General features: G+C 31.9%; 1 protein-coding gene across 4 annotated transcripts in view; it reads right to left on the bottom strand.

Moving 5' to 3' along the window:
• Positions 1–4,040: 4,040 nt before the first annotated feature.
• LOC110034042 overlaps positions 4,041–22,254 on the bottom strand; it is a 75,904-nt gene continuing 57,690 nt past the window's right edge. For 3 of the 4 annotated variants that reach the window (XM_020738276.1, XM_020738277.1, XM_020738275.1), the window contains 5 exons: positions 17,985–18,056; positions 17,705–17,824; positions 17,563–17,613; positions 5,482–5,670; positions 4,041–5,116 (listed from right to left, as the gene is read on the bottom strand). In XM_020738276.1, coding sequence (XP_020593935.1) covers positions 4,949–5,116; positions 5,482–5,670; positions 17,563–17,613; positions 17,705–17,824; positions 17,985–18,056 — 600 coding nt within the window. In that variant the 3' untranslated portion in view covers positions 4,041–4,948. The remainder of the gene's footprint in view (positions 5,117–5,481; positions 5,671–17,562; positions 17,614–17,704; positions 17,825–17,984; positions 18,057–22,254) is intronic. The other variant, XR_002295007.1, reaches the window with a different exon arrangement.

A 22,254-nucleotide genomic window follows, 5' to 3' on the forward strand; every position in this document is an offset into this window, starting at 1 on the left:
AAGGCATTCAGCCTATTTACTCAAAATATTGTCATTTATTATGATACCAACTTGAACGGAAAACACCCTAGGAGATGAGAGTATTAAGGATTTTTTAATACTCGACATATTCTCATTGGAAACTATAGATACTAATATGTTGGACAATTGGTGTAAGAGAGAAATTTATTATAATAAACTTATTTGATGTTGTACATTCTTTTGATACATTATATTACTTTCATTGACATCTTATGTTATTTTTTACCAATTGATGTTTGTATTGCACTTCTACTTCGGACAATTTACTACATGATACTAAAAAGCTTGTAATTTTATATTTGTTATATGAGTAATTTGCTACTTCTTATTATATTAATCTTTCTTTAATATATTTATATGTTATAATGCTAATATATTGGTTTTTACTTTCATTTTAGTTCTATGTAATTTTTTGATTGTGAGGCTTATGTCTTGTCTCACAGAAAAAAATTGCCTAAGTATCTAATTGTGTAATTTTAAACCTAAGAGAGTGGTCATGCTCTTCATTAGTGTTGAGATATTAATAGTAATTTAAGCAATCGTATGGCTTCTCATATTGGAGAGGAAGAGTTGGCAAGATACTTAGACCTCTCATTTTTGACAGTGTAGGCAAGTTCTTTTTTATCACACTGCCATAAACAATAACAAAGCAGGCCACCATTGTACTTAGCTTGCCTTACAAGATAGTTTTATTTTGAACAATAAAAAAGATACTCTCTTTTTGCTTTTGTTAGAGATGATAAATTTACTTCATTCATGCATAATTACACACTTTGCATACTTTTGTATCTTTCTTGTGTTCATCATTCGGGATAGATACAGGATTTGAGGTAAAACGCTCTTTCATCTAAACTATGAAAATTATGGAGTCAGTTTGACTTCATCTTTTTCAAAATTAAATTTTTTTAAATGTCCTTCCGAAGCAGACAACGGGATTTCAATTCCGATGACCGACAGCTTCTTACGGGCAAACCCCACACCAAAAATAGTGCCAACACTCACCATCACTTCTGCCATAACAAATAATGACCGCACTTTTTCTTTGATCACTGAACAGAGTAAATCCTATCTTAGCATTCTTACATAATTTTTCTTTTCTCTTTTAGAGAAGGGAGCGTTCAATTTTGGTATTTTAATTATTTTATTATATTTCTAAGTAATATTTTACACATTCAAACAAAATGAAATTAAAAATAAAATTAGTAAATTGATTCCGGTTATTGACTTCGTAAGACTTGAATGAAAAATAAAATAAAAAATTAATATGTTGAAGAAGCTGAAAATAAACTATAAATGAAAAAAAAATACATTTTGTGCTATTTCTTCAATAAATGACGCCGCACTGTACTTTTACTGATGAAAACAAAAAATCAGTTAGTGATACATAAACATAATTGCAACCCTATAAACAAAATTGGGGACTGGATCTGCAATATGGAACTGTTTGCATTTTGCAGAGTGCTAAGTAATTTTTTTTGAAGTTTTTTGTCAGCTCATTTCTATTCTACCGAACACTTATAATGCTATAGTTCTATTTGGCTATTCACCTCTTCGAAATTTTCTCCCACCTTAATGACATTTCTCCCCTATTTCAAATCACTATCTCTATAACTGGAAATGTCAATATTATTCTTATGCGATTGCAAAAGTTAGTTATCGAGTTTAACGATGAGGGAGAAGAATACGAATGTAATCACTTTAGATGGAATGGATTGTTCATCATCACTTTCACCATTTCACTTTTTCTACACAAAGCCTGAAAATCAATTCTTCGATGTCATTTATGAGAGTGGTCCCACCGTAAGAAGAAAAAGCAAGAGCCAATGGGATGAAAGCAATCCGTGTGAGTACTCTGCATGGGATTTTCCAATGGAGAAGAAAAGCATTGGAGATGAATCAATGAGGGTAAAGAAATGAAACTTTTCAAGAAAGAGAAGATTATTTAGTGGGCAAAGAGTTCCTCAGCATCGCACGTGACATTATGAAAAAGAAAATTGCGTTATTTTTTACTTTTGTACGCGACATCAAATTTTTTAGCAATTTAAAAATTATGTTGTGTGAGCCTTGTATTTCATATTCAAAATCTTTGAAAATGAATTGTTGTTAAATACTAAAATAACATGTTAAATATGTTAAATCAATTTAGCTAGATTTAATCTTTATTGAACCAAAAACTATTCTAGAGTTAGCAGCATCTGGATTTGGTAAATCTGTGTTTTTCGAATTTAGTCGAATTTAAATTTTATATGATGGATGAAATTTAAAATATTTGGGTAATTATAGTCTCTAATGTTAAAAAAATTATAAGTAATAATGTTAAAAAGTACACAATTATACCGCTCCTTCTATTGAAATTGTTTTTAAAAAAAAATTATAAAAGGAGAAGCCCACCCAAACAAAGCCTTGTGGTTTGTTTAGGGTAGCTGCATCTTATTAAAAAGATCATTGTAAAGTTGGGGGTGGAGAAAACAACTTCTTAGAAAACTGTGGTGGAGATTAAAAAAAATATATAATTTTTGAAAAAAATCACATCAACTTTTTTACAAACAGTGCACTTTAACATGCCACATTGAAAAAAAAAAACAGATTCTTACCATAAAAATTTCGAGAAATTAGCAAGAAAATAATTTCCCAAAAAGAACTATGATGATAATCTAAAATGCAAAATAAACAGAAAGACATTGCAAACAAACCCTCAGTGTGATGTAATAACTCCACTCATAACACAATCTAAAGATTTCATGGAGCCTACCTACTATATATTAGGCATAAATAAACTTTGAATGCATATGAATTCTTTGCATTTGTTATTATGCTAAGGACACTTTTGGTTACTTGAAGTTAGAAATCAAAATTTTGAATATATTAAACCCAATTAGTCATTTGCACTATTTATTAATCACAAAGTTCAGGCGACCATATATTGTCAAATTGTTAAACCTCTTTGATATACCGCATGAAAACGAATGTACACTATTTATAGATTTGTGTGTTTTATCCAATTTATTTTTTATTTAATAGTAAATTAATTTATTTTTTAAAATACTTGAATATATATTTATGTGTTTTAAAATAATAATAAAAAAAAAGTTTGGTCCCAATCTTCTGACGCCGTCAATTGGCTGCTGCTTTCCCCTGCCACACATTCACTGTTTGACGCCCACATCTTCTGGAGACCAAACATGTTGTGATATTTAATAAATGAAAAAATAAAATATCTTTAAATTATAAAATATGCTACAATTTAAGGAAAAAAAAAACAAATATATTAGTTAAATAAAAAATAATCCTAAATGACTCCTAAATTTATGCAGCATTACATATATTACAATAGGGACATTTACATACCTAGCACTCAAATTTTATGTATTTACATATCTAACACCTGAATTTTGCCTTATACATTTATGTCACCATTCTTAGAAGTGATATAAGATTATTCATGCATAAGTTTGGTGGCTTATATGTAAAAATTGAAGCTTAGGTGTTAGATATGTGAATACAAAATAATTGAGTGGTATGCATGTAAATCTTTCATTATAATAGTATTGAGTGTTTCCAACTATAATATTAATGACAAGTTGTTTAGGCCCTTAATCCATATGTATGCCGTTGCACTTACAGTAAATCAGTTAGTAATCCTGATTATAAAAATTATGTTTATTTACTAAATGGTAGACATTTTGGCCCAAAATAATGTCAACATACTTCTCAAAGAATACAAACAAGCAGATAATTTTCATATTTTTACCATTAGAAACATAAAAATCAAATTTCATGTTTGTCATATATCATGACAGCATAATTCATTTAAGAAAAAAAAAGTTAGATATGCACAATAAAATTACTATTTATTTACTTATTTAAACACCTAAATTTTAATTTTTACAATTGTAACAACTTATATGTAAAAAAGGAATATTCCACTTTTTAGAAGTTGACAATATTGATTTTTTTTTTTTTCTTGTGATACAAAAGATATAAGTGTTTTGAATATAAAAATAAAAATTTAGGCTTTAAATACACAAATGTATGGTTATTGTGCGTTACATATATGTTATGTTCCCCCACAAACAAAAAAATATAACTTTGGGCATATAAGATAAGAGACAATGAAGCGAATGTCCACATGCCCATCCAGTAATGCTATTTTGAACAAATTCTTCCTTAGAAACCCTTCTTGTCTCCCTAACATGCGGAAATGAAAAAGCATTGCTGCCCCCCATCATGCACAGCACTCTTTTCCCTTAATGGGCTTTAGTTCATATTTCCACAGGCTCTAGTTAAACATCATCCTTCAGCCCTCCACACCATAATAATTTCAAACCCCCCAAAAGAGTGCCCTGGCCCATCTATCATTTTTTTAAAGAAGAAAACAGCATCGCTAATTCAGTAATTATACCACCAAAAGCACTTGAAAAAAAATTACATGCGGACACCGGATGCATCCGGAGTCCAATGGTGAGGCACCATTCATCCAGAATCCGGATGCAATATTATCTCTTGCTGAAAAAATATTACAGCTGCATCTGAAGTCCAATGGCGATGTGTCACATGTCAAGTGGGCCCCACAATTTTTAACACTGGTCAATACCAGTGTATTTTGATGGGGCCCACTTAACACAAGTGACGCCCCATCATTAGACTCCGAACGTAATTTACATCCGGATTCCGGATAGAATATTATCTCGCAACTCCTTGAAATATATAATTAGAGTGCAAGACTTGTTGTCTGCCCTAAAACATATCACAAGAAGCTCGGATAATTGACCGTCCGTTGAGAAACCCGTAGTGTTGATCATTTTCAGTTCCATTCCTTCAAGAAAAATATTTCGCCCATATAATTAGCAATAACATATGAGCTATACCAGCCATTAAAAAATGTTGTACAAACTTCTTCCCATCATCTTTGAGCTTTGGCTGCATGTCATAAGACGTACTTGTATATTGCTTCTGCAACTCCATCCTCATCATTGGTCGCTCCAATTACATCAGCCACAGCTTTAGCCTTATCTGAACCATTCGCGAGTGCGATGCCTAATGATGCCAGCTCTAGCATCTCCACGTCATTTTCTCCATCGCCAATAGCCATTACCTGTTCATAGTTTTTTTTTTTTTTTTTCAGTATTTACAAATTTGCAATTGGAAAAGAAAAGTTGAACCAAAGCTCTATTATACAATTAATCAAGTCTCTCCCGCCCCATGACTAAATTTCAAAATAAAGACCACAGTTCAAAAGCTACATTACATAAAAAAAGATGCGTCAAATCATTTTTTACCTAAGTTTACTGATCACAGCATGCAAGAAACCATTTGTCACACAAATGAAAATAGATAATATTACGAGGAATCACAAAGACTAGCTAAAGCTTCTATTTGGTTATATATATATATATATATATATATATATAGACACGAACACACACACACATACAAGGGAATATGAAAGTACAAAAATACCTCATTCTCTGAAACACCAAGATGAGCCAGCAGCAGTTTTACTCCACTGCCTTTTGATGTCCCTATCGGAACAATTTCTAGCATATCAGGCATGGCCTGGACAACGGTAGCTTGTCCTTCTGTTGCTGCTGACCAATATGGCCTTAGTGTGGAAGAAATTCCCTCAGCTGAGTCAATGAAAAGCAGCTTCTGCAAATAGAATTAACAGTCAAGATACATTAGGCTCATCATAAGAATCACAAATTCTATACAGGGATAGCCGAAGATGGCTTCCCTAGACAACAAAATTAAAGAGCATGGAACAGAGATTCTTAATGTGTCTGAATTGGAGGTTTTAACCTCACAATTACATTAAAGTTGTTTGACTTGGATTTGTAATAAGAAATTGATTAAAAAAAATTACGAACTTATACGGTTACATGTATCTTGAAATTAAGTTTATTTTAATTAGCATAAAGTAAAATAAAATGTATTTAGAATACTCATTGTTATTTAGTTGTAAAAAATAAAAAATTGGATGAATTGCTTATATTTTTGGTAGCAAGTACTGAGGATTTATTATGTTTTATTTCTTATTTTTAACAAACATACAACAAGTGGCAAGTGCAAGATCATCGTGTTATCAAGCATAGTAGAGGATGGAGGATCTAGAAAGTGAGCGGCAAATTACAAAACTCGAGCCAACACACCATAAGCAACCAAACAATGAGAGGAGACTATTTGCCCTGTTAGAAAAAAATTAGAAATGAGTTAAATAGGAGATTACAAATTCATCAATTCATTAATTTTTTATGTATTTTTCTCTTAACCAAACGCAAGATATCAAAACTTTTGCACTTTGTATACTCTACATTACTTTTCCCATACAAACAACCTAATGAATGAATAATAGCATTAGACATTATTTATTTTTTAATTTATTGGTTATTATTTCTCAACCAAAAAAAAAAGAAAATATGTTTTTGCTAGATTTTGTCCTAACCAAACAAGTAGTTGAAAAACAATTTCAATTCTCTCACCATTTCCTTTTTCATACCCTTTCCATTTCCTCTCTATAATCCTTCAAACCAAGCAAAGCCTAAAATTTTCAATCAAACGGACCGAGTAATAAAAATCTTTTAGTACTAAAAAATTAACTTCACTATTATATTTTTAATAAAAAGATGAATGCCACAAAAGTGGCGCTTCTACTTGAGTTGAGGTTCAACCTTGTCTTTAAACATGCGAATTACATGTCCTAATTCAATATTTTATGCATATTTGCATGTAGCCACAACTATATGTATGAAAAAAATATAAAGTAAAGGCAAAACAATGTTAATATCTCTCAGATATGGTTTTAGTCGGCCCAATTCAGTGTTTGAGGCAAGTTAGTTATATTAGAGAAGCCAATCTATTGAACTCAACAACCACACTAAAAACAACAAGCCTTTGTCCTAATAAGTGGGAAATTATTCATGTTATAGTTATTCAACAAAATTTTAACACTGGTTGCCGACTACCTAATGTAACCCTTCACTTTTCACATCCAGCACTTGAGACCCGGCAATAGCAATGTTAAGTCAACCTATTGAACTCGCGAAATAAAAAAGAAATGAACTTCCCAAAATTAAAATAAATTCACAAGAATCATGGGGAACTTGCCAAAGTCAAAGTGTACAATCCAAGTCAAGATAGTAAATTCAAACGTAAATGGCCTAAACCTATGAAGTCTAATCGTCCAAGTACTAAGACATTTTTATAATTGCACTCACCTTGACTAGTTAAGATAATAATTTCAAGTACCAAAGCAACTCACTAATCCTCAGTAGAGTCAAGTGAAGTCGACAAATGACATCTAATGGATTATGCTTTTACTAACTGATTAATGAATTATTTCTGTACTTAAGGCTACAGCTTCATGTATTTTATAGCAACTAACTACTAAACCTTATTATTTTTTTACTTCAATAATAGAAATATAACCCTTTCTGTAGCATTAAATCTCTACCTAAGCCAATGAAAAAGGAAAGTTAGAGAAAGAACCTAGGACATCAAATCATTTGTACTCTAAATCTAATGAAATTCTAAAGCTTTTACATTAAGTTCTTTTTCTCTCTTTAGTTATTATCTGTCATGTTATTCTTGTTAGTAAATTTCTAGGGTAATTCATAGAAAAACCTGGAGTCACCATCCTCAAGAGAATAGCGAGCATGAACTACTGTCGTGAATCAAATGTCAAGCCATTGCATCCACAGGAGCAACAAATTAAAGAGAATTCAGTGAATATAGAGAATCAATGTTTTGCCACTAACAAACAGTTCAGAGTTAACTTAACTAGAAAAAAAGAGTAATAAGAATGGCTCAAGGACTATTGAAGCGTGTTCCAAAAGCCACTCCAAGAATTAGAGAAGCTCTAAACTTGATATCCATAGGCAAATTTCAAACTAGAAAATGCAAACTTAGGGTGTGCTAGGGGCGGCTACTGTTTTTTGAAGCAGCAATTGTGAAACTGCTTCCCAAGAAGCACCTTCACAGCTGCTGTAGAAAGCTATTGCTGGAATAGTAGTGATACTATTAGGATAATCTGTTGTGTTGCAGATGTTTCTGATGAAAAAGACAATTATGTTCTTATAGATGTAAATTAGCCGAATGACTATAATTTTCAAAATAATTATAGCAAAATAACAAAAATAACTCCAACAATACAAAAAATATATCATGAGTCCAAATTTATCCAATACATCAATTATAAGCCATCATTTTATGCATAATATTACAATAATAGAAACCACAAAAATAACCAGTAATGAAATAATGAAGTTCGCATGTACAGACGATTAATTCTTCGAGATATTTTTCTATCAATAACATCTCTCCTGATTAGTTCACTATCTGAAGCGGACTCCACAATAACAGTACAGAATTCTAAAGGTACTTATAACCTTGAACTCATTTTTCCTAAAATTATAATATATTATGCTTTTAATGACATATACAATAGAAAAAAAAAATATGGTTCATAAAAAAAAATTAGATATCAGAAAAAATATGCATCTTTATTATAACCTTACAAAATAAAATATTGAAACATAAAAGAGAAAATAAACAACCAATCCTCACTCCATCTGAAATAGTAAAAATCCACATGAAGACACAAAAATATTAATTAAATATTTTTAATAAATTCACTAATGCAACTGTAATGTCTTCTCTCAACTGTATCATCACTTGAACACCCTCCCATTGGGTGTGTTGAAGTCATTTGCATGAAAATTTTCCTCAAGTAAATGATTAACCTGTCTGATGTTTGAATGACTCGACAAGTATGCATGTTGAATTTTCATCCAAGACCCTGAAATCAACGTCATCTCGAGATGAATGTCTACGTATAAAATTATGTAGAGCTGTCGCTGCAACAACTATCTTGATCTATTTTTTTAAAGGACATCTAAACATATATTGGAGTATGACCCACTTCTTCTTCCAATACATCGAATGCTCCCTCGATAACACTCCGTAATGATGAGGGTATTTTGTTAAACAATTCATTCCTCATAATCATTTGGCTGTTAAACTCAAATTCAGGAAGATGATATTTCATATTAGGTAATAACTTTAAAAAACATCGTTGCATGGGATATTCTGAATCGACGAGGTAATATTTCCCTGGCTATAACATTATAAATAAATATTTTTAAATGTAACACTTCATATACGATCATAAATGTACAAACTGAGTGAAGACATTCAAAATTTGTATTCACAACGTCGAGCAGTGAACTTGAAAATGTAACTATCATGAGCACTCTCTTCACATCCAGCTATTATGAACATAAAAAAAATGTTAAAATCACAAACTATTAAGATATTCTATATTTTGTCTCGACAATATTCAATATATGCAATCTTATTATTGTCGTTAATGCATGCATTGGCATATATGTCATCATATGCACTTATACAATCATTTTTCAAATATTTATTAGAATAATATTTTTGTAAAAAATCTATGCAAATTAAATAGATAAATGAATACCTTGAAGAACGATATTTATCTTGTATTATTACGTATTTCTCTTGGTGTGTGTGTAAAAGCAGGATTTATGAGTTTGGCAATGTTGTTTATCATTCTAATTAAAGAGTTAACCCCAACATCAAAATATTCACTAATTATTTACGTTGAGTGTTAGAGTTACTCGGAAGCAACACGAATTGACTCATTATATGACATAATACATAAAGTGATAACCAACACTTCCGTGGGAGTAAATCGGAATAATTCATACAAAACATAATTATTTCTACAATCCAGCCAGCAAATCACAAAAAAATTTTCCTAGCATCCGAAACATATTATGAATTCTACTCAGATGACCTTAGAGGGGGTCAACAATCCAATTGTCACCCATAGATGATGAAGGCACAGTGTCCTACACAAATTTGCTTGATAGTACTCATTAATAAAACATTGTAATAGTCATAATTGTTGCTAGTTCCCCTATCTCTAAAATATCATATTCAATAGATTAGTCAAAAAATTAAAAATAAGAAGTTATGCTATAAGTGAACAATTACATAAATAAAGTATTATGACTAGTGTGAAATATCCATGTTGAAATGTCACATGAACATATCAAAGGATATTGTTTAGCATAAAACATTTAATTTTTATAAACCAATGAGGAAAAGAAATTAAAAAAAATACATAAATTAACTAGACTGGTTGTTTAAAAAATATCGGAGGTAAGGAATCCTCTATTCCAGTACCATCGTCATGAAAGCCTCCCACTTTGTTCGATCATCTAGAAGTTTTATGACAAATAAATATAAGAACATATCATCGAATATCTCGAGAATGGAATCCAATAATTTCAAGACTTCTCCCATAATTGGGTATCCTTGAATAGCCACGCGAGCACTGGATGCCATAGTATTGCAGGTTGTGACCAACTGTGAAATCTACTCAGATAAATGTTGGGCGTCAACTTTTATTTTCTTTTTTCTCTTCTGTGTGGAGGGTGTGGATCACTTGAAATGACTTGATTCACTTTGCTCTCTTTCTTGTGGTGTTTCCTCTTAGACTTAATTTAAAGGAGCATATTCGGGATCATCCAAAGTCTAGGGGAAGACATGTGTTGTTGCCCAAGCATCAGAGCCCGTGGCCACAATAATGAGAAATATAAAATCAAGTTTCTCCTCCATCTCAGGTTCTATGTCAGAAAACCTAAATTATTTGGTATTAGGCAAGACCTACAATTGATAAAATCGAACTACAATAAATATGATAATATAAAGAATTCATAAAATATTTTCTACTTACTGAAATTTTTTCTGTCCACCTCCTCTGATGCATCCACTGTTTTATTAAGAGTGTCTCAACCTAATCCAATTGCCCTCTTTTTAATTCATTCCATAATTTTTAGTCTTTTTTATCTCATTTGTTCTTCAACTGAGTTTAATCATATAATATTCATGTTCTTTCATGAAAGTTTTTTGTTATGTTTTATCAACCTTCTTTATTGAAGTGTGTGATTGATCTATTGATAATTTCTCTCTTTTAAGCATAAATTATAGAATATGATGATGATCTCCCTCTCCCAAATGGCTGATATACGGCATTCATTTTATTTTCACATCACTTATATCATGTAGATAAAAAATTTTGAGGAAAAAATACAATTTAGCTTACAACTAAAAAAAATTATAAAAATTAAAACAAAATTTAAAGACAACAGAATGAATTTGAGCTTAGTGAGATTAATTTACCAAAGATTACTCCAACCAGGATCACTAACTCTCTTATTCAAACTTTAAGATCACATAATATATGTGGTTAACAGTGTCATGTGTGCTTGAAGACCAGACAATATCAGTGATTAACAACCATGTGTGGTAAGACTATATAGTATCTATGGTTAACAGTGTGATATGTAGTTTAAGAACAGGTAGTATTTGCGGTTAGCATTAACAGTGTCATGTATACTATAAGACCAGGTAGTATCTGTGGTGAATAGTGTTATATATGGTAAGACTAGGTAGTATTTGTGGTAACCAGTGTATGTGTGGTCTAATTCCAGGTAGTTCTTATGGTTTTAATAGTGTCATGTGTGCTCTAAAACCAGATAGTATCCGTACTTAACAGTTTGATGTATGCTTTAAGACTGGATAGTATATGCAGCTAACAGTTTGATGTGTGTTTTAAGACCAGGTAGTATCAGTGGCTTTAAGACTATATAGTGTCTGTGATTAACTGTCATGTATGGTAATACTAGATAGTAGTTGTCGTTAACAGTGTGATATATGTTTTAAGAACAGGTAATATCAGTGGTTAATAGTGTTACGTACGCTCTAAAACCAGGTAGTATATGTGGTTAACAATATTATCTGTGGTAAGACCGGGTAGTATCTATGGTTACCAGTGTCATGTGTGGTAGGTTAATCAAGTTATGTGTGCTCTAAGACCAGATAGTATCCGCGGTTAAAAGTTTGATTTATGCTTTAAAACCCGGTAGTATATGTGGTTTACAGTGTGATGTGTGTTTTAAGACCAAGTAGTATCAGTGGCAAACAACAACTACTACAAAACCTTTATCCCACTAAGTGGGGTCGGCTACATGAATCCTTTTTCTCCATTGCGACCTATTAGTGATATATTTTCATTTAAATTTAATAAATTAAGATCATTTTTATACAATATGCCCAAATCTTCCTAGGTCTACCTGTCTTTCTTAGCATAAGTCGAATCTAAACCATCTACTTTTATAATCGGATCATCAGATGGTCGACGTAGATGAATCTCTAATTTTGTTCGTCACTGCAGCTACACCAACCCTAACATGGATATATTCATTTCGCATTGTCTCTTAAGTGTAAAACCACTCATCCACCTAATCATTCTCATCTCGGCAACACTTAACTTAGTTTTGTGCTTCTCTTTTAAAGACCAACATTCAACGCCATAGAGCATTGCAGGTCTCAACATCATCTTATAAAATTTTCCTTCCAATTTAAGCGGTACTTTTCTATCACACAAAAAGCCTGAAGCATTCCTTCACTTCAACCAACTTGAAATCTACTAATAACATCCCTATCAATATCACCATCATTTTGAACAATAAACCCGAGATATCTGAAGCGTTCACACCTTTTAATAATTTGATCACCCATAATTACATTTTTTTCATTAGAGCTACTACTACTAAAATTACATTTCATGTATTCAGTTTTAGTTCTACTCAAACGAAAGCCTTTAGACTCTAAGGTAAACCTCCATAATTCAAGTTTTTCCTGAGCTTCTTCTCTCATCTTATCCACGAGAAGGGCATCATCAGCAAAAAGCATACACCACGGTACATCCTTCTGTAAGTATCCAGTAAGAACATCCAGAGCTAAAGCAAAAACTCCGATGTAAACTAACATGAATAGGAAAATATTTGGTCAATCCTCCTCCTGTTCGAACACAAGTAACAATTCTTGTATACATATCTTTAATGACTTTGATTATAAGTCATATAAACACTTTTCTTCACAAGAACTCTCCAAAGAATATCTCTTGGAACCTTAATGTAAGCTTTTTCTAAATCAATAAAAATCATGTGTAGATACTCCTTATTATCTCTGAACTTCTCCGTCAAACCTCTCACTTTGAAAGTAGACATGCCCGACATAAATCCAAATTGATTATGAGAAATCTCTGTCATACTTCTTAAACCATGTTCAATTACCCTCTCCCATAATTTTAAACATTGCAACTGCACCCACACCCACAACTAACAACCAACAAAGACTATCAAACCACACCTACAGCCTGCAGATAACAGAGATCACTAGACCACAAAAAAATTGCATCTTCATTACCAACAAGTGCGGATAATTATATAAGTCACAATTGATGATATGTTGAGCTTTTTATTTGTTTTCCATCATTGCTCAACATAATATTACAAAAGCCAAAAACGTCAAAAATGTATAATAGTTAACTTGTTTGTGTTCAAAATATCAACCAAATCACATCCACAACAAACAACCATTAATGCAAAATTACAACCAAAACTACAACCAACACCAACCACAACAATCAATCCAAAGCCACAACCAATGCCACAGCCCACCCTAGCCAACCCCAGCCAACAACAAACATTGCAAAACTACACCCACACCCACAACCAAAAGCCAACAAAGGCCATCAAACAACACTTATAACCTGCAGGTAACAGAGATCACTAGACCACAAAAAAATTGCATCTTCATTACCAACAAGTATGCAGCATCTCAGACAATTAAGACAAGTACCAACAAAGATGAATTAGTTCTACCGAAAGAACTATAGAGATACCACTTTGACTAACGATATTAAAATCATAATATTTATGCAAATCCACTACAATAAAGTGCATCACTCAATCTTTGGGTGCTGCACGAAACTTGTAAGGAACTTTACTTGGTAGATACGTACATATGTGCTAGTGTTTTTGGGTTTTACAATTTCAATGCAATAACTAAAACCACACACACAACATAGGAAAAATGGATAAAATCCAAAACACAACCATATAAAATGAGAAGCACTAAACCACCACCACAGAGAAAAATCAAAAAGCCTCGAGGAACAAACAATGTGATAAACGAGAAGCACCAAACCACCACCATAGAGAAAAACCAAGAAGCCCTAAGACACAACCACATAAGTACTACGAAATGCACAAATCATCATCACAGTGGAAAATCGAGAAGCCCCAAGGCACAACCACATAATTAAAATGAGAAGCACCAAACCACCATGAAACAGAATAACAGAGGATCCCCAAGATACAACCACATGAGTAAAACAAGAAACACTAAACCACCATCATAGAGGACAACAGAGAACCTCTAATCGCACAACCGCATAAGTAAAATGAGAAATACCAAACCACCACCACAGAGGAAAATCGAAAAACCCTAAGGCACAACCACATAGGTAAAATGAGAAGCAAAAAGCCATCACCATAGAGAAAAACCAAGAATTCTCAAGGCACAATCACAAAAGTAAAACATGCAGCACGAAACCACCTGCACAAATGACAACCGAGAAGCCCCAATTACATAAGTACAAAGGAAAAACGAGAAGCACCAAACCACCACCACAGAGAAAAAATGAGAAGCCCCAAACTAACACCATAGAGGAAAATGAGAAAGGAGGTTAGGGTTTTGTTAAAGATACATACAGAGAGATGCAGCACTGAATACAAGGGAGAAGTAAAGAAGACAGCGAATGTGCCCCAGCGAAACCAAAGAAAGGGAGAAGAGAGGAGGAGTAGTATCGCAAATAAAATGAGTCATTTCAAAATTGTTGAGGGGCACCAAAGTAATTTCCAAGCCAGACTATGATTAGATCTGCGGAACCGAGCTTTCTGATGCCATTCGCGGCTTCCCGATTTTGAAAATGGAATTTTCGTAAAAGCAGCTTAAATGATGTCTCCCAAACGCTTTATAACAACTTTTCAAAATGAAAAGCAATAAAAAATTGCCCACAAACATACCCTTAAACTCCAATAGTAAATGAAATACAAAATCATGAAAGCAAAAGACAAATTCACTCCCCCTTGAAAGAATAATTAAGAAGCATGCGCCTTAATTATCAAACACAATTTCAAGAGAGATTTTTGTGGTGCGACTTTAAAGCCTAGGATTCATCACATGGACTCCAACAAAGTTAAGATAGATCTAGCCAAATATATTTGCTTATTTCGAGTAGGCAATCTCTTTATTGGATATGAAATATGGATTGAGATGCTGATTATTCTTTATCGCTTTCAAGGAGTCTTTGCTTAAATGGCGCTCTCGTCTCCAATCAGAACAAATACTTGATTTCTCAAATTAAAGAAGTAAATGTATAACATAATTCTCCCATGTCCAAAAACCATAAAAATTTCTCAAACTTTGTTGAAGATGAGGCAGAAACAAAGCAAGTCTCTAAGGAATTTCATTATAAGGCTTTAGCGAGAAATGTCGGAAGCCAAATTTTGGAGCTGATTGTGGTTCAAAAAACATTGTCAAGGTCAAAGAAAGAACTTTCATAGATGTCTTTAGCTTTCAGCAGTCAAAGTCATTGATTGAATTGCTTGAACTCGTTGATAGTCAAATCAATGTCAAAAAATATAGTAAAATGTTACTTCAACCTCTTTCGACCAAAGGATTCAACATAATAGAGAATTTTTACAGTTTTTCAAGAGCATGAAGGTCATCCAAGAACCTTGGAATTGGCTGAGAAGTCATATTTTCAATATCAATAATAATAATTTGATCACTAGCAACCGAAACATCACTGTGAGAAGGTAGAGTAAGGAATGCAAATCATAATACTAGGAAAAAGAAAAGGTTGCGTCAAACTGACAAGCACCCAACAAGGAATTCTTAATATCTCAAAATATTACTTTGCATTTGCTTTTCTTCAAACTAAAAACCAGGAAATTTTAAATCCCTTTTTTTTTATTCACTGAACACTTTTAATACTTGCAACAAATTAGCTCATAAATGATTAATGAATTATTTATAAATTTAAGGCAACACGCATAAAGTTTTAACAGAGTAATTATTAATTCTTGCAAAATGTTTCAACTTATATAGCTTAAATACAACCTTCACTGTAGTCAAGGCTGTATATAAGAGGTCCGAGGAAAAGCATAAGACATCACACCATCTGTACTCGATGTCTTATGCTTTCATTAATCTAGTCAAATACTAGAGCTTGTCATTCTAGATAATCCTTCTCTCATGAATTGTTGTCCGTCTTATTATCTTGTGAGTAAGGTGCCTGTGTTATTTACAAGATAAATTTGGATCAAACAAAATGCATACTGCCTTTTTTTTTATTTTGAGTATAATCTAATTAATTTTGAAGGAACAATCTATGATTCAAGGCCAATAAACTTTGATTATAAGCACATCAATACTAAAGAAATAATCAGATGATATTCAGTTTTGGTTTTCGATCCATTTAGCAAGGGGTGAGAGAAATTGGTTTATTTGAAAAAAATATTTTGTATAATAAATAAAAAAATGCGGGGAAACAAAAAAAAATCCTTCTTGCCCAAGTGCATATTTGCTAAGATTGGGCAAAAAGATTCTCCCAAAACAAATTAACAGTTTAATCAGATTCACCATTGGACCGCTTTGATACTAATTTATACTTTTTAATAAGACAATTGCTTTCGCATCATTTTGTAATGAATAAAACTGAATTCAACCAAAGTATGCTATACGTGAAAATAAATAAATAAATAAAAAGTATGATATACGTGATTGTCCTTGACACATCAAACCAAAAATAACAATATTCAGCCATCTTGGCCCAGGAAGACAGTTAAAACTTACTCAACAAGTCCACATTTAAAGCACGTCATGTAACGATCAAATTTAATGTGACTTAAGAGATATCAAAATTAATGGTTAAAAATTGAAATAGTCACTTCGTAATTTTCCTTACATATAATCAAATAATTCCTTAATCATGACAAAAATATGGTCTCAGTAAGCTTTAATTATATTTTGCTAAAAAGTTTGCCTCCCACACATTGTCAAAAATATTTCACTTCTCACAATCCACCGCACGGTATGGGAAAAGACTATAAGTGGACATTAGCGTATTTGAAATAAAAATCGCCTTATCCCTGGCTACTAGTTCAGGATTAATCAAACAAATTAATATTTATGGCATGTCACTAGCAGGATTTAGATCAGCTCTCATACAGTGAAGCATATAACAATGATCTTCATAGACAAGCTTGCACTTCCCTTTCATTGTAGAGTTAACATCCAATGAATCAACTTGCTTAAACCAATTTATGCCATGGAAGTATAGTTTAGAAAATGGATAGTAAAGGGATGATATTTATATTCCAAGTTTAAAACAAACTCTATTGTGATTCAATTTGGTTTTAAAAGTAAATTTCTTCTAAACTAGTAGCCTTGGCATTAATTTTGATCAAAGACAACTTGAAATTAAAAATTTTAGACTTCCTCGAATTTAATGAATATTTTTTATTTTAGCGAAGCAAACATGCTTAAAATGGATAAGTAATCACCCACAATTTCATTAAGTAACTCAGTTCGCGTTACCTGAATCTCAAAAGATGCTAAAATCTGCTCGGGTGAAGGAATGACCTCTGCCTGCATGGACATGGGAGTATGAGAGTATGTAACTTGTAAATTTTACATTAATCAAGCAATTAAAACGTTTTGGCACATTTTCTTCAAATACCTTTGGCTCATGATATATTTCATGCAATGAATCGACAAGAGGATGATCAAAAAGAGTGAAGCATCTGTCTTCAGAGAATGCTACCATGGGAACTCTGCGCTCAAGAGAATACAGCAGAACCTGCATAACTATTGGCCTCAGAATGAGAACACAGAAAGAAAACATAATATAAGGAAAATAGTTAAAATTCTAAATTTTCTAGAGAGCTCATAAAGCCTTAATAAAAGCAAGGATAATAATGTAAAGATAAAAACTGGCTCTATCAGAAATTATATTTTACCTCTTTACAAACATTCTGGTCTAAGTTTCTTCTACAGATCTCTCTTCCTTGTCTCCCATATACAAGCAATCCCTAAATGCCGATGTGCATAACAAGAAAGAAAGAAAGAAAGAAAACCTTGTTAGATAATGCTAATTTAACATTGAGAGTATTTGATTCCAATATTTATGCTGTGTTGATACTATCCTAAACGAGCTTCTAATAAGAAACATAAAAAGCCAGAGAAAAATAATTACAATAGTCCATAGATTAATGAACAGTCCGATTAATAACTACAATAGTCCACTGATTGACGAGGCAGTAATACTAATCCTATGGATCACCAAAGTGGCATAAAGTGAATGATGAAGGTGGACTAAAGGGATCGGAAAAATGACGGAGGCAAAATTAAAGAAGACGAAATTGTTGAATATTAATTTTTTTAGCATCCCCCTTGAGCAAAAAATGTATGTTAATCAACTTAAATTTTGTCAATTTTTAAACTATCATTCCTGATAATTCTTTAGTGAAAATGTTTGTAAGTGAGCCATCTATGATGACAAACTGAGAACAAATTAGATAATTGTCGAGCTTCACCTTTACAAATGTTTATCCACTTCAAAATATTTCATTTAGCCCTGTTGCACAGGATAATGTGTAATATTGATGGCCGATATGTTGTCATAATAAAGCTTCATAGAACATTTCATTTAACATTTTAATTTTCCAAGGTAAGTTCTCAACTTTAATAGGTCATAGATCACTAGTGCCATAGATTTAAATTTGATTTCTGCACTAGAACTTTTGATCACATTTTATTTTATTTTTACTTATCCAAGTAATGAGGTTATCTCCTAAGAATGTGCAATAGCTTGAGGTTAACGCCTTAACAATAGAAATTGTATAATCAAACTTTATAAAAACTTCAGCTTCAAGAGCCAGATCCTCCTCCATCTTAAATAAAATTTCTTCAACTTAAGTTTCTTTTAAATATTATGAAATTCAATTGATAGCCCTAAGGTATGATTGTTTTTTATCATGCATCAAAAAACTTATCATACTAGCAGCACAAGCAATGTCAAGTGTAGCATATAAATAATAGACAAGTCTTCCCATGAGTCTTTTATAAGTGATTTTTTCTATGGTTGTCTCCCGAGCATTTCCAAATTTATTATTAAATTCAATGTGGCTTTTGACGGGTTTGCATCCAATTTATTTGTTTCTTTCAATTAATACATAACGTATTTCTATTATAATATAAATATTACATGTGAAAAGTATGCAACCTCAATGACAAAAAAGTACTTTAAATTGTATACTTCTACAGCTTCAAATTATAGGAATAGCCTCTTCTTCAAATTCTCCATACTTTCCAAGTCACTATCTGTTATGGTGTTAACCACAAAAATTGGGGGTGTGGAGACTCTCTGAAGCCATGTATTTCACAAATAATATATGATTGGCTTGTTATCTCCAATGCTGAACATTATTTTGGAGAACCTCTCAAGCCATGCCTTTGAAGATTACTTTAATCAATATAATGCTTCTTTAATTAACATACCTTTGGTTCTGTATTTAGTCGTCAAACATCATTTCATATAGGCCTCGCAAAGATTCTCATATAAGAAATCATTCTTCACATGAAAGTATTATATTTCTTCAATCATTTTAATAGCTTATGATAAAAGAACTCAGCAAAAGTCATTTTAGCATCAGTGAATTGACTCAGATTGACTGGGTTAATTAGATTTTGTATTGACTGAGATGGCTTGATCATTAAGCAAACCTATAATGGTTGAGCATAAGAGAGTTTTGATATAAGTATGACTTATGGAGAAGTTGGTTCTGAAGTTGAGATGTTTGTTGTGGTGTGTGAGGGGTATGGGGTAGGAAAAGCAATCTTAACAAAAGATTCATCAGTAATTAATTTTTTTTTGAGTAATAAGTGGTGATAAATTTGTCTATCTTTCTCAGAGAAGGAGAATGCAGAGGAGATAATAGCATTTGTTGTTTTTGTTTTTGAATAGAAGAATAGCCAAAAAAAAAAAAAACATATTTAATTGATTTTAGATATACTTTTATTTTTTGAGAATGTGTATTAACAAAGAAAACATTATCAAATATCTTAAAAATAAGGTCTTGTTTTAATAGAAGAATAGCCAATAAAAATATATGTAATTGCTTTTAGATATATTTTTCTTTTTTGAGAATGTGCATGAACAAAGACAACATTGTCAAATACCTCGAAAATAAGGTCATTTGAGGTGAGAAAGTAAGGACAGATTTTGGATGAGACTGCAGTGCAACTATTGAACCCAAGGACCCACATAAGTAACTGGTTTATGTATGAGCAGTTATTAAGATAGCTTCTCTTTAATATTTCTTTAATATTCTTTAATTAGAGAAAGTCGTCTTAGATGGTTTGGTGACACTAAGCGTTGACTATCTGATGATTTGATTAAGAGAGTAGATGTTTTATATTCAACTTTTCTTAAGAAAGGCAGAGGTAGACCTAGGAAGACTTGGGCTTATTGTATAAGAAATGATCTTAATTTATTAGAACTAAATGAAAATATGACACTAAATAGGATGCAATGGAGAAAAAGGATTCATGTAGCCGACCTCACGTAGTGGGATTAAGGCTTTCTTGTTGTTGTTGTTGTATTCTTTTGAAAAAAGAAAATCTCTTGTGATAGCAAATAGGCAACTATTCTTTTGCTCAACCATTCAACTTTGATTGGGTGTATATACATAATAGGACTCATGTATTATTCCTTTTCCTAGAAAGAAGAGTAGGACTGGTTAAAAGAAAGTCTTAGAGCACTTTCAAATTTGAAACTTTTAATCTCAACATTATTTTTTTTTATCATATCAAAAATAGAAGAAAAAGTTTATATTTACACCAATTTTGATTTTAATAAAAAACTAATCTGTGACACGAGTGCAGTCATTAATCAAGGACACAACCTTTGAGCCCCTGATATTTTAAATATAGAGAATGGTCCCTTGATTTCACCGTGAATGGGAAAAATAAGACTGAAATTTGTGTTAATTTTTCAGAAACTTATACACTTGTGTTTTGGTTACTTGCAAGTATCACAATAAAATTTTAAATCTTTCTTTATTAGATTTGAAAGTTTCAAAAATGAAAGGAAATATAAACAAAATTTTGGAGCTTTCTCAATAATTGGATTATTCAAGGTAATAAAGACCGTCAATTTCTTTAGCAAGTTAAATTGTCCTCCTCATTACATGTCCCTAAAAGGCATAATGTAATGGGTAAAATACAACATTTTAAATCTGAGATGAACTTTTGGATAAATAACAACTTGGTGAATAATCTAAGTACATGGAGAACGTGTCAAAAAAGTGTAATGGATTTATTTATAAAAACATCTACTTGGCCAACAACAGTTGTCAAGAATCCATCAATAAAAGTTATTTTATTGTTACTGGGACAAAGAATACATCAAATACATTTATAAGAAGAGAAGTTCACATATTTTAAAGCTCTTAAAATAATAACCCAAAAGCTGGGATTAGAAATCTTTAAGACTTCGAAAGTTTTTAGAAGATAGGTACTATCCAAAAAAGCAATAGTAAAAGAACATGACGGAAGATCCTTTTGTAATGATACTAACAAGATTTTAAATTATTATATATCTTCTTTTTGGAATTCAATCAATGATTCTTCATGCTATCCTTTTTCACATGTATTACATATCTTTATTATTTCCATTGCCCTCCAAATACTGGTCAGCTTTTGCTTAGTGGCTTATCATGAAGCCTTAGCCTCATTATATAATATGTCGAGCCTTCTTATAATATATGCACCTATGGAAATCTAAATTGACCATCTTTGTTCGATGTGGTTGCTTGTAATAAAAAAAAAAGGTAAAAAAAAAAGTTTTGAGTGTTTGATGTCAGCACCCTTTGTCATTAGGTTCGAACCTTCTTAGGTATATAGTACCTAATTGTCAATCAAAGCAACCATTCTCCCTTCTTTCATTCAAATGATGGCAATGACTTCATTTAGGTATAGTACGTCTTCCTTTTTAAGAATTTCAAGTCTTACACCAACAAGAGAATCATAAGTTCGATTATTTTTAACAAACATTTTTAAGGAGACATGCATCTTTATTACATTTTATTTGGATGTATTAAAAATAATGCATCTCTTGCCTAAGATTTTGAAGTAGATTAGATTATTCTATGATGGATCGCCTCCCATGTTGTGTAACCAAGATCTTGGCGATGATATCCTGAAATTGGGTTCTATAACAAACCTTCA

This window comes from Phalaenopsis equestris, unplaced genomic scaffold (assembly GCF_001263595.1).
Source record: "Phalaenopsis equestris unplaced genomic scaffold, ASM126359v1 Scaffold001334, whole genome shotgun sequence".
Lineage (NCBI taxonomy): Eukaryota > Viridiplantae > Streptophyta > Magnoliopsida > Asparagales > Orchidaceae > Phalaenopsis > Phalaenopsis equestris.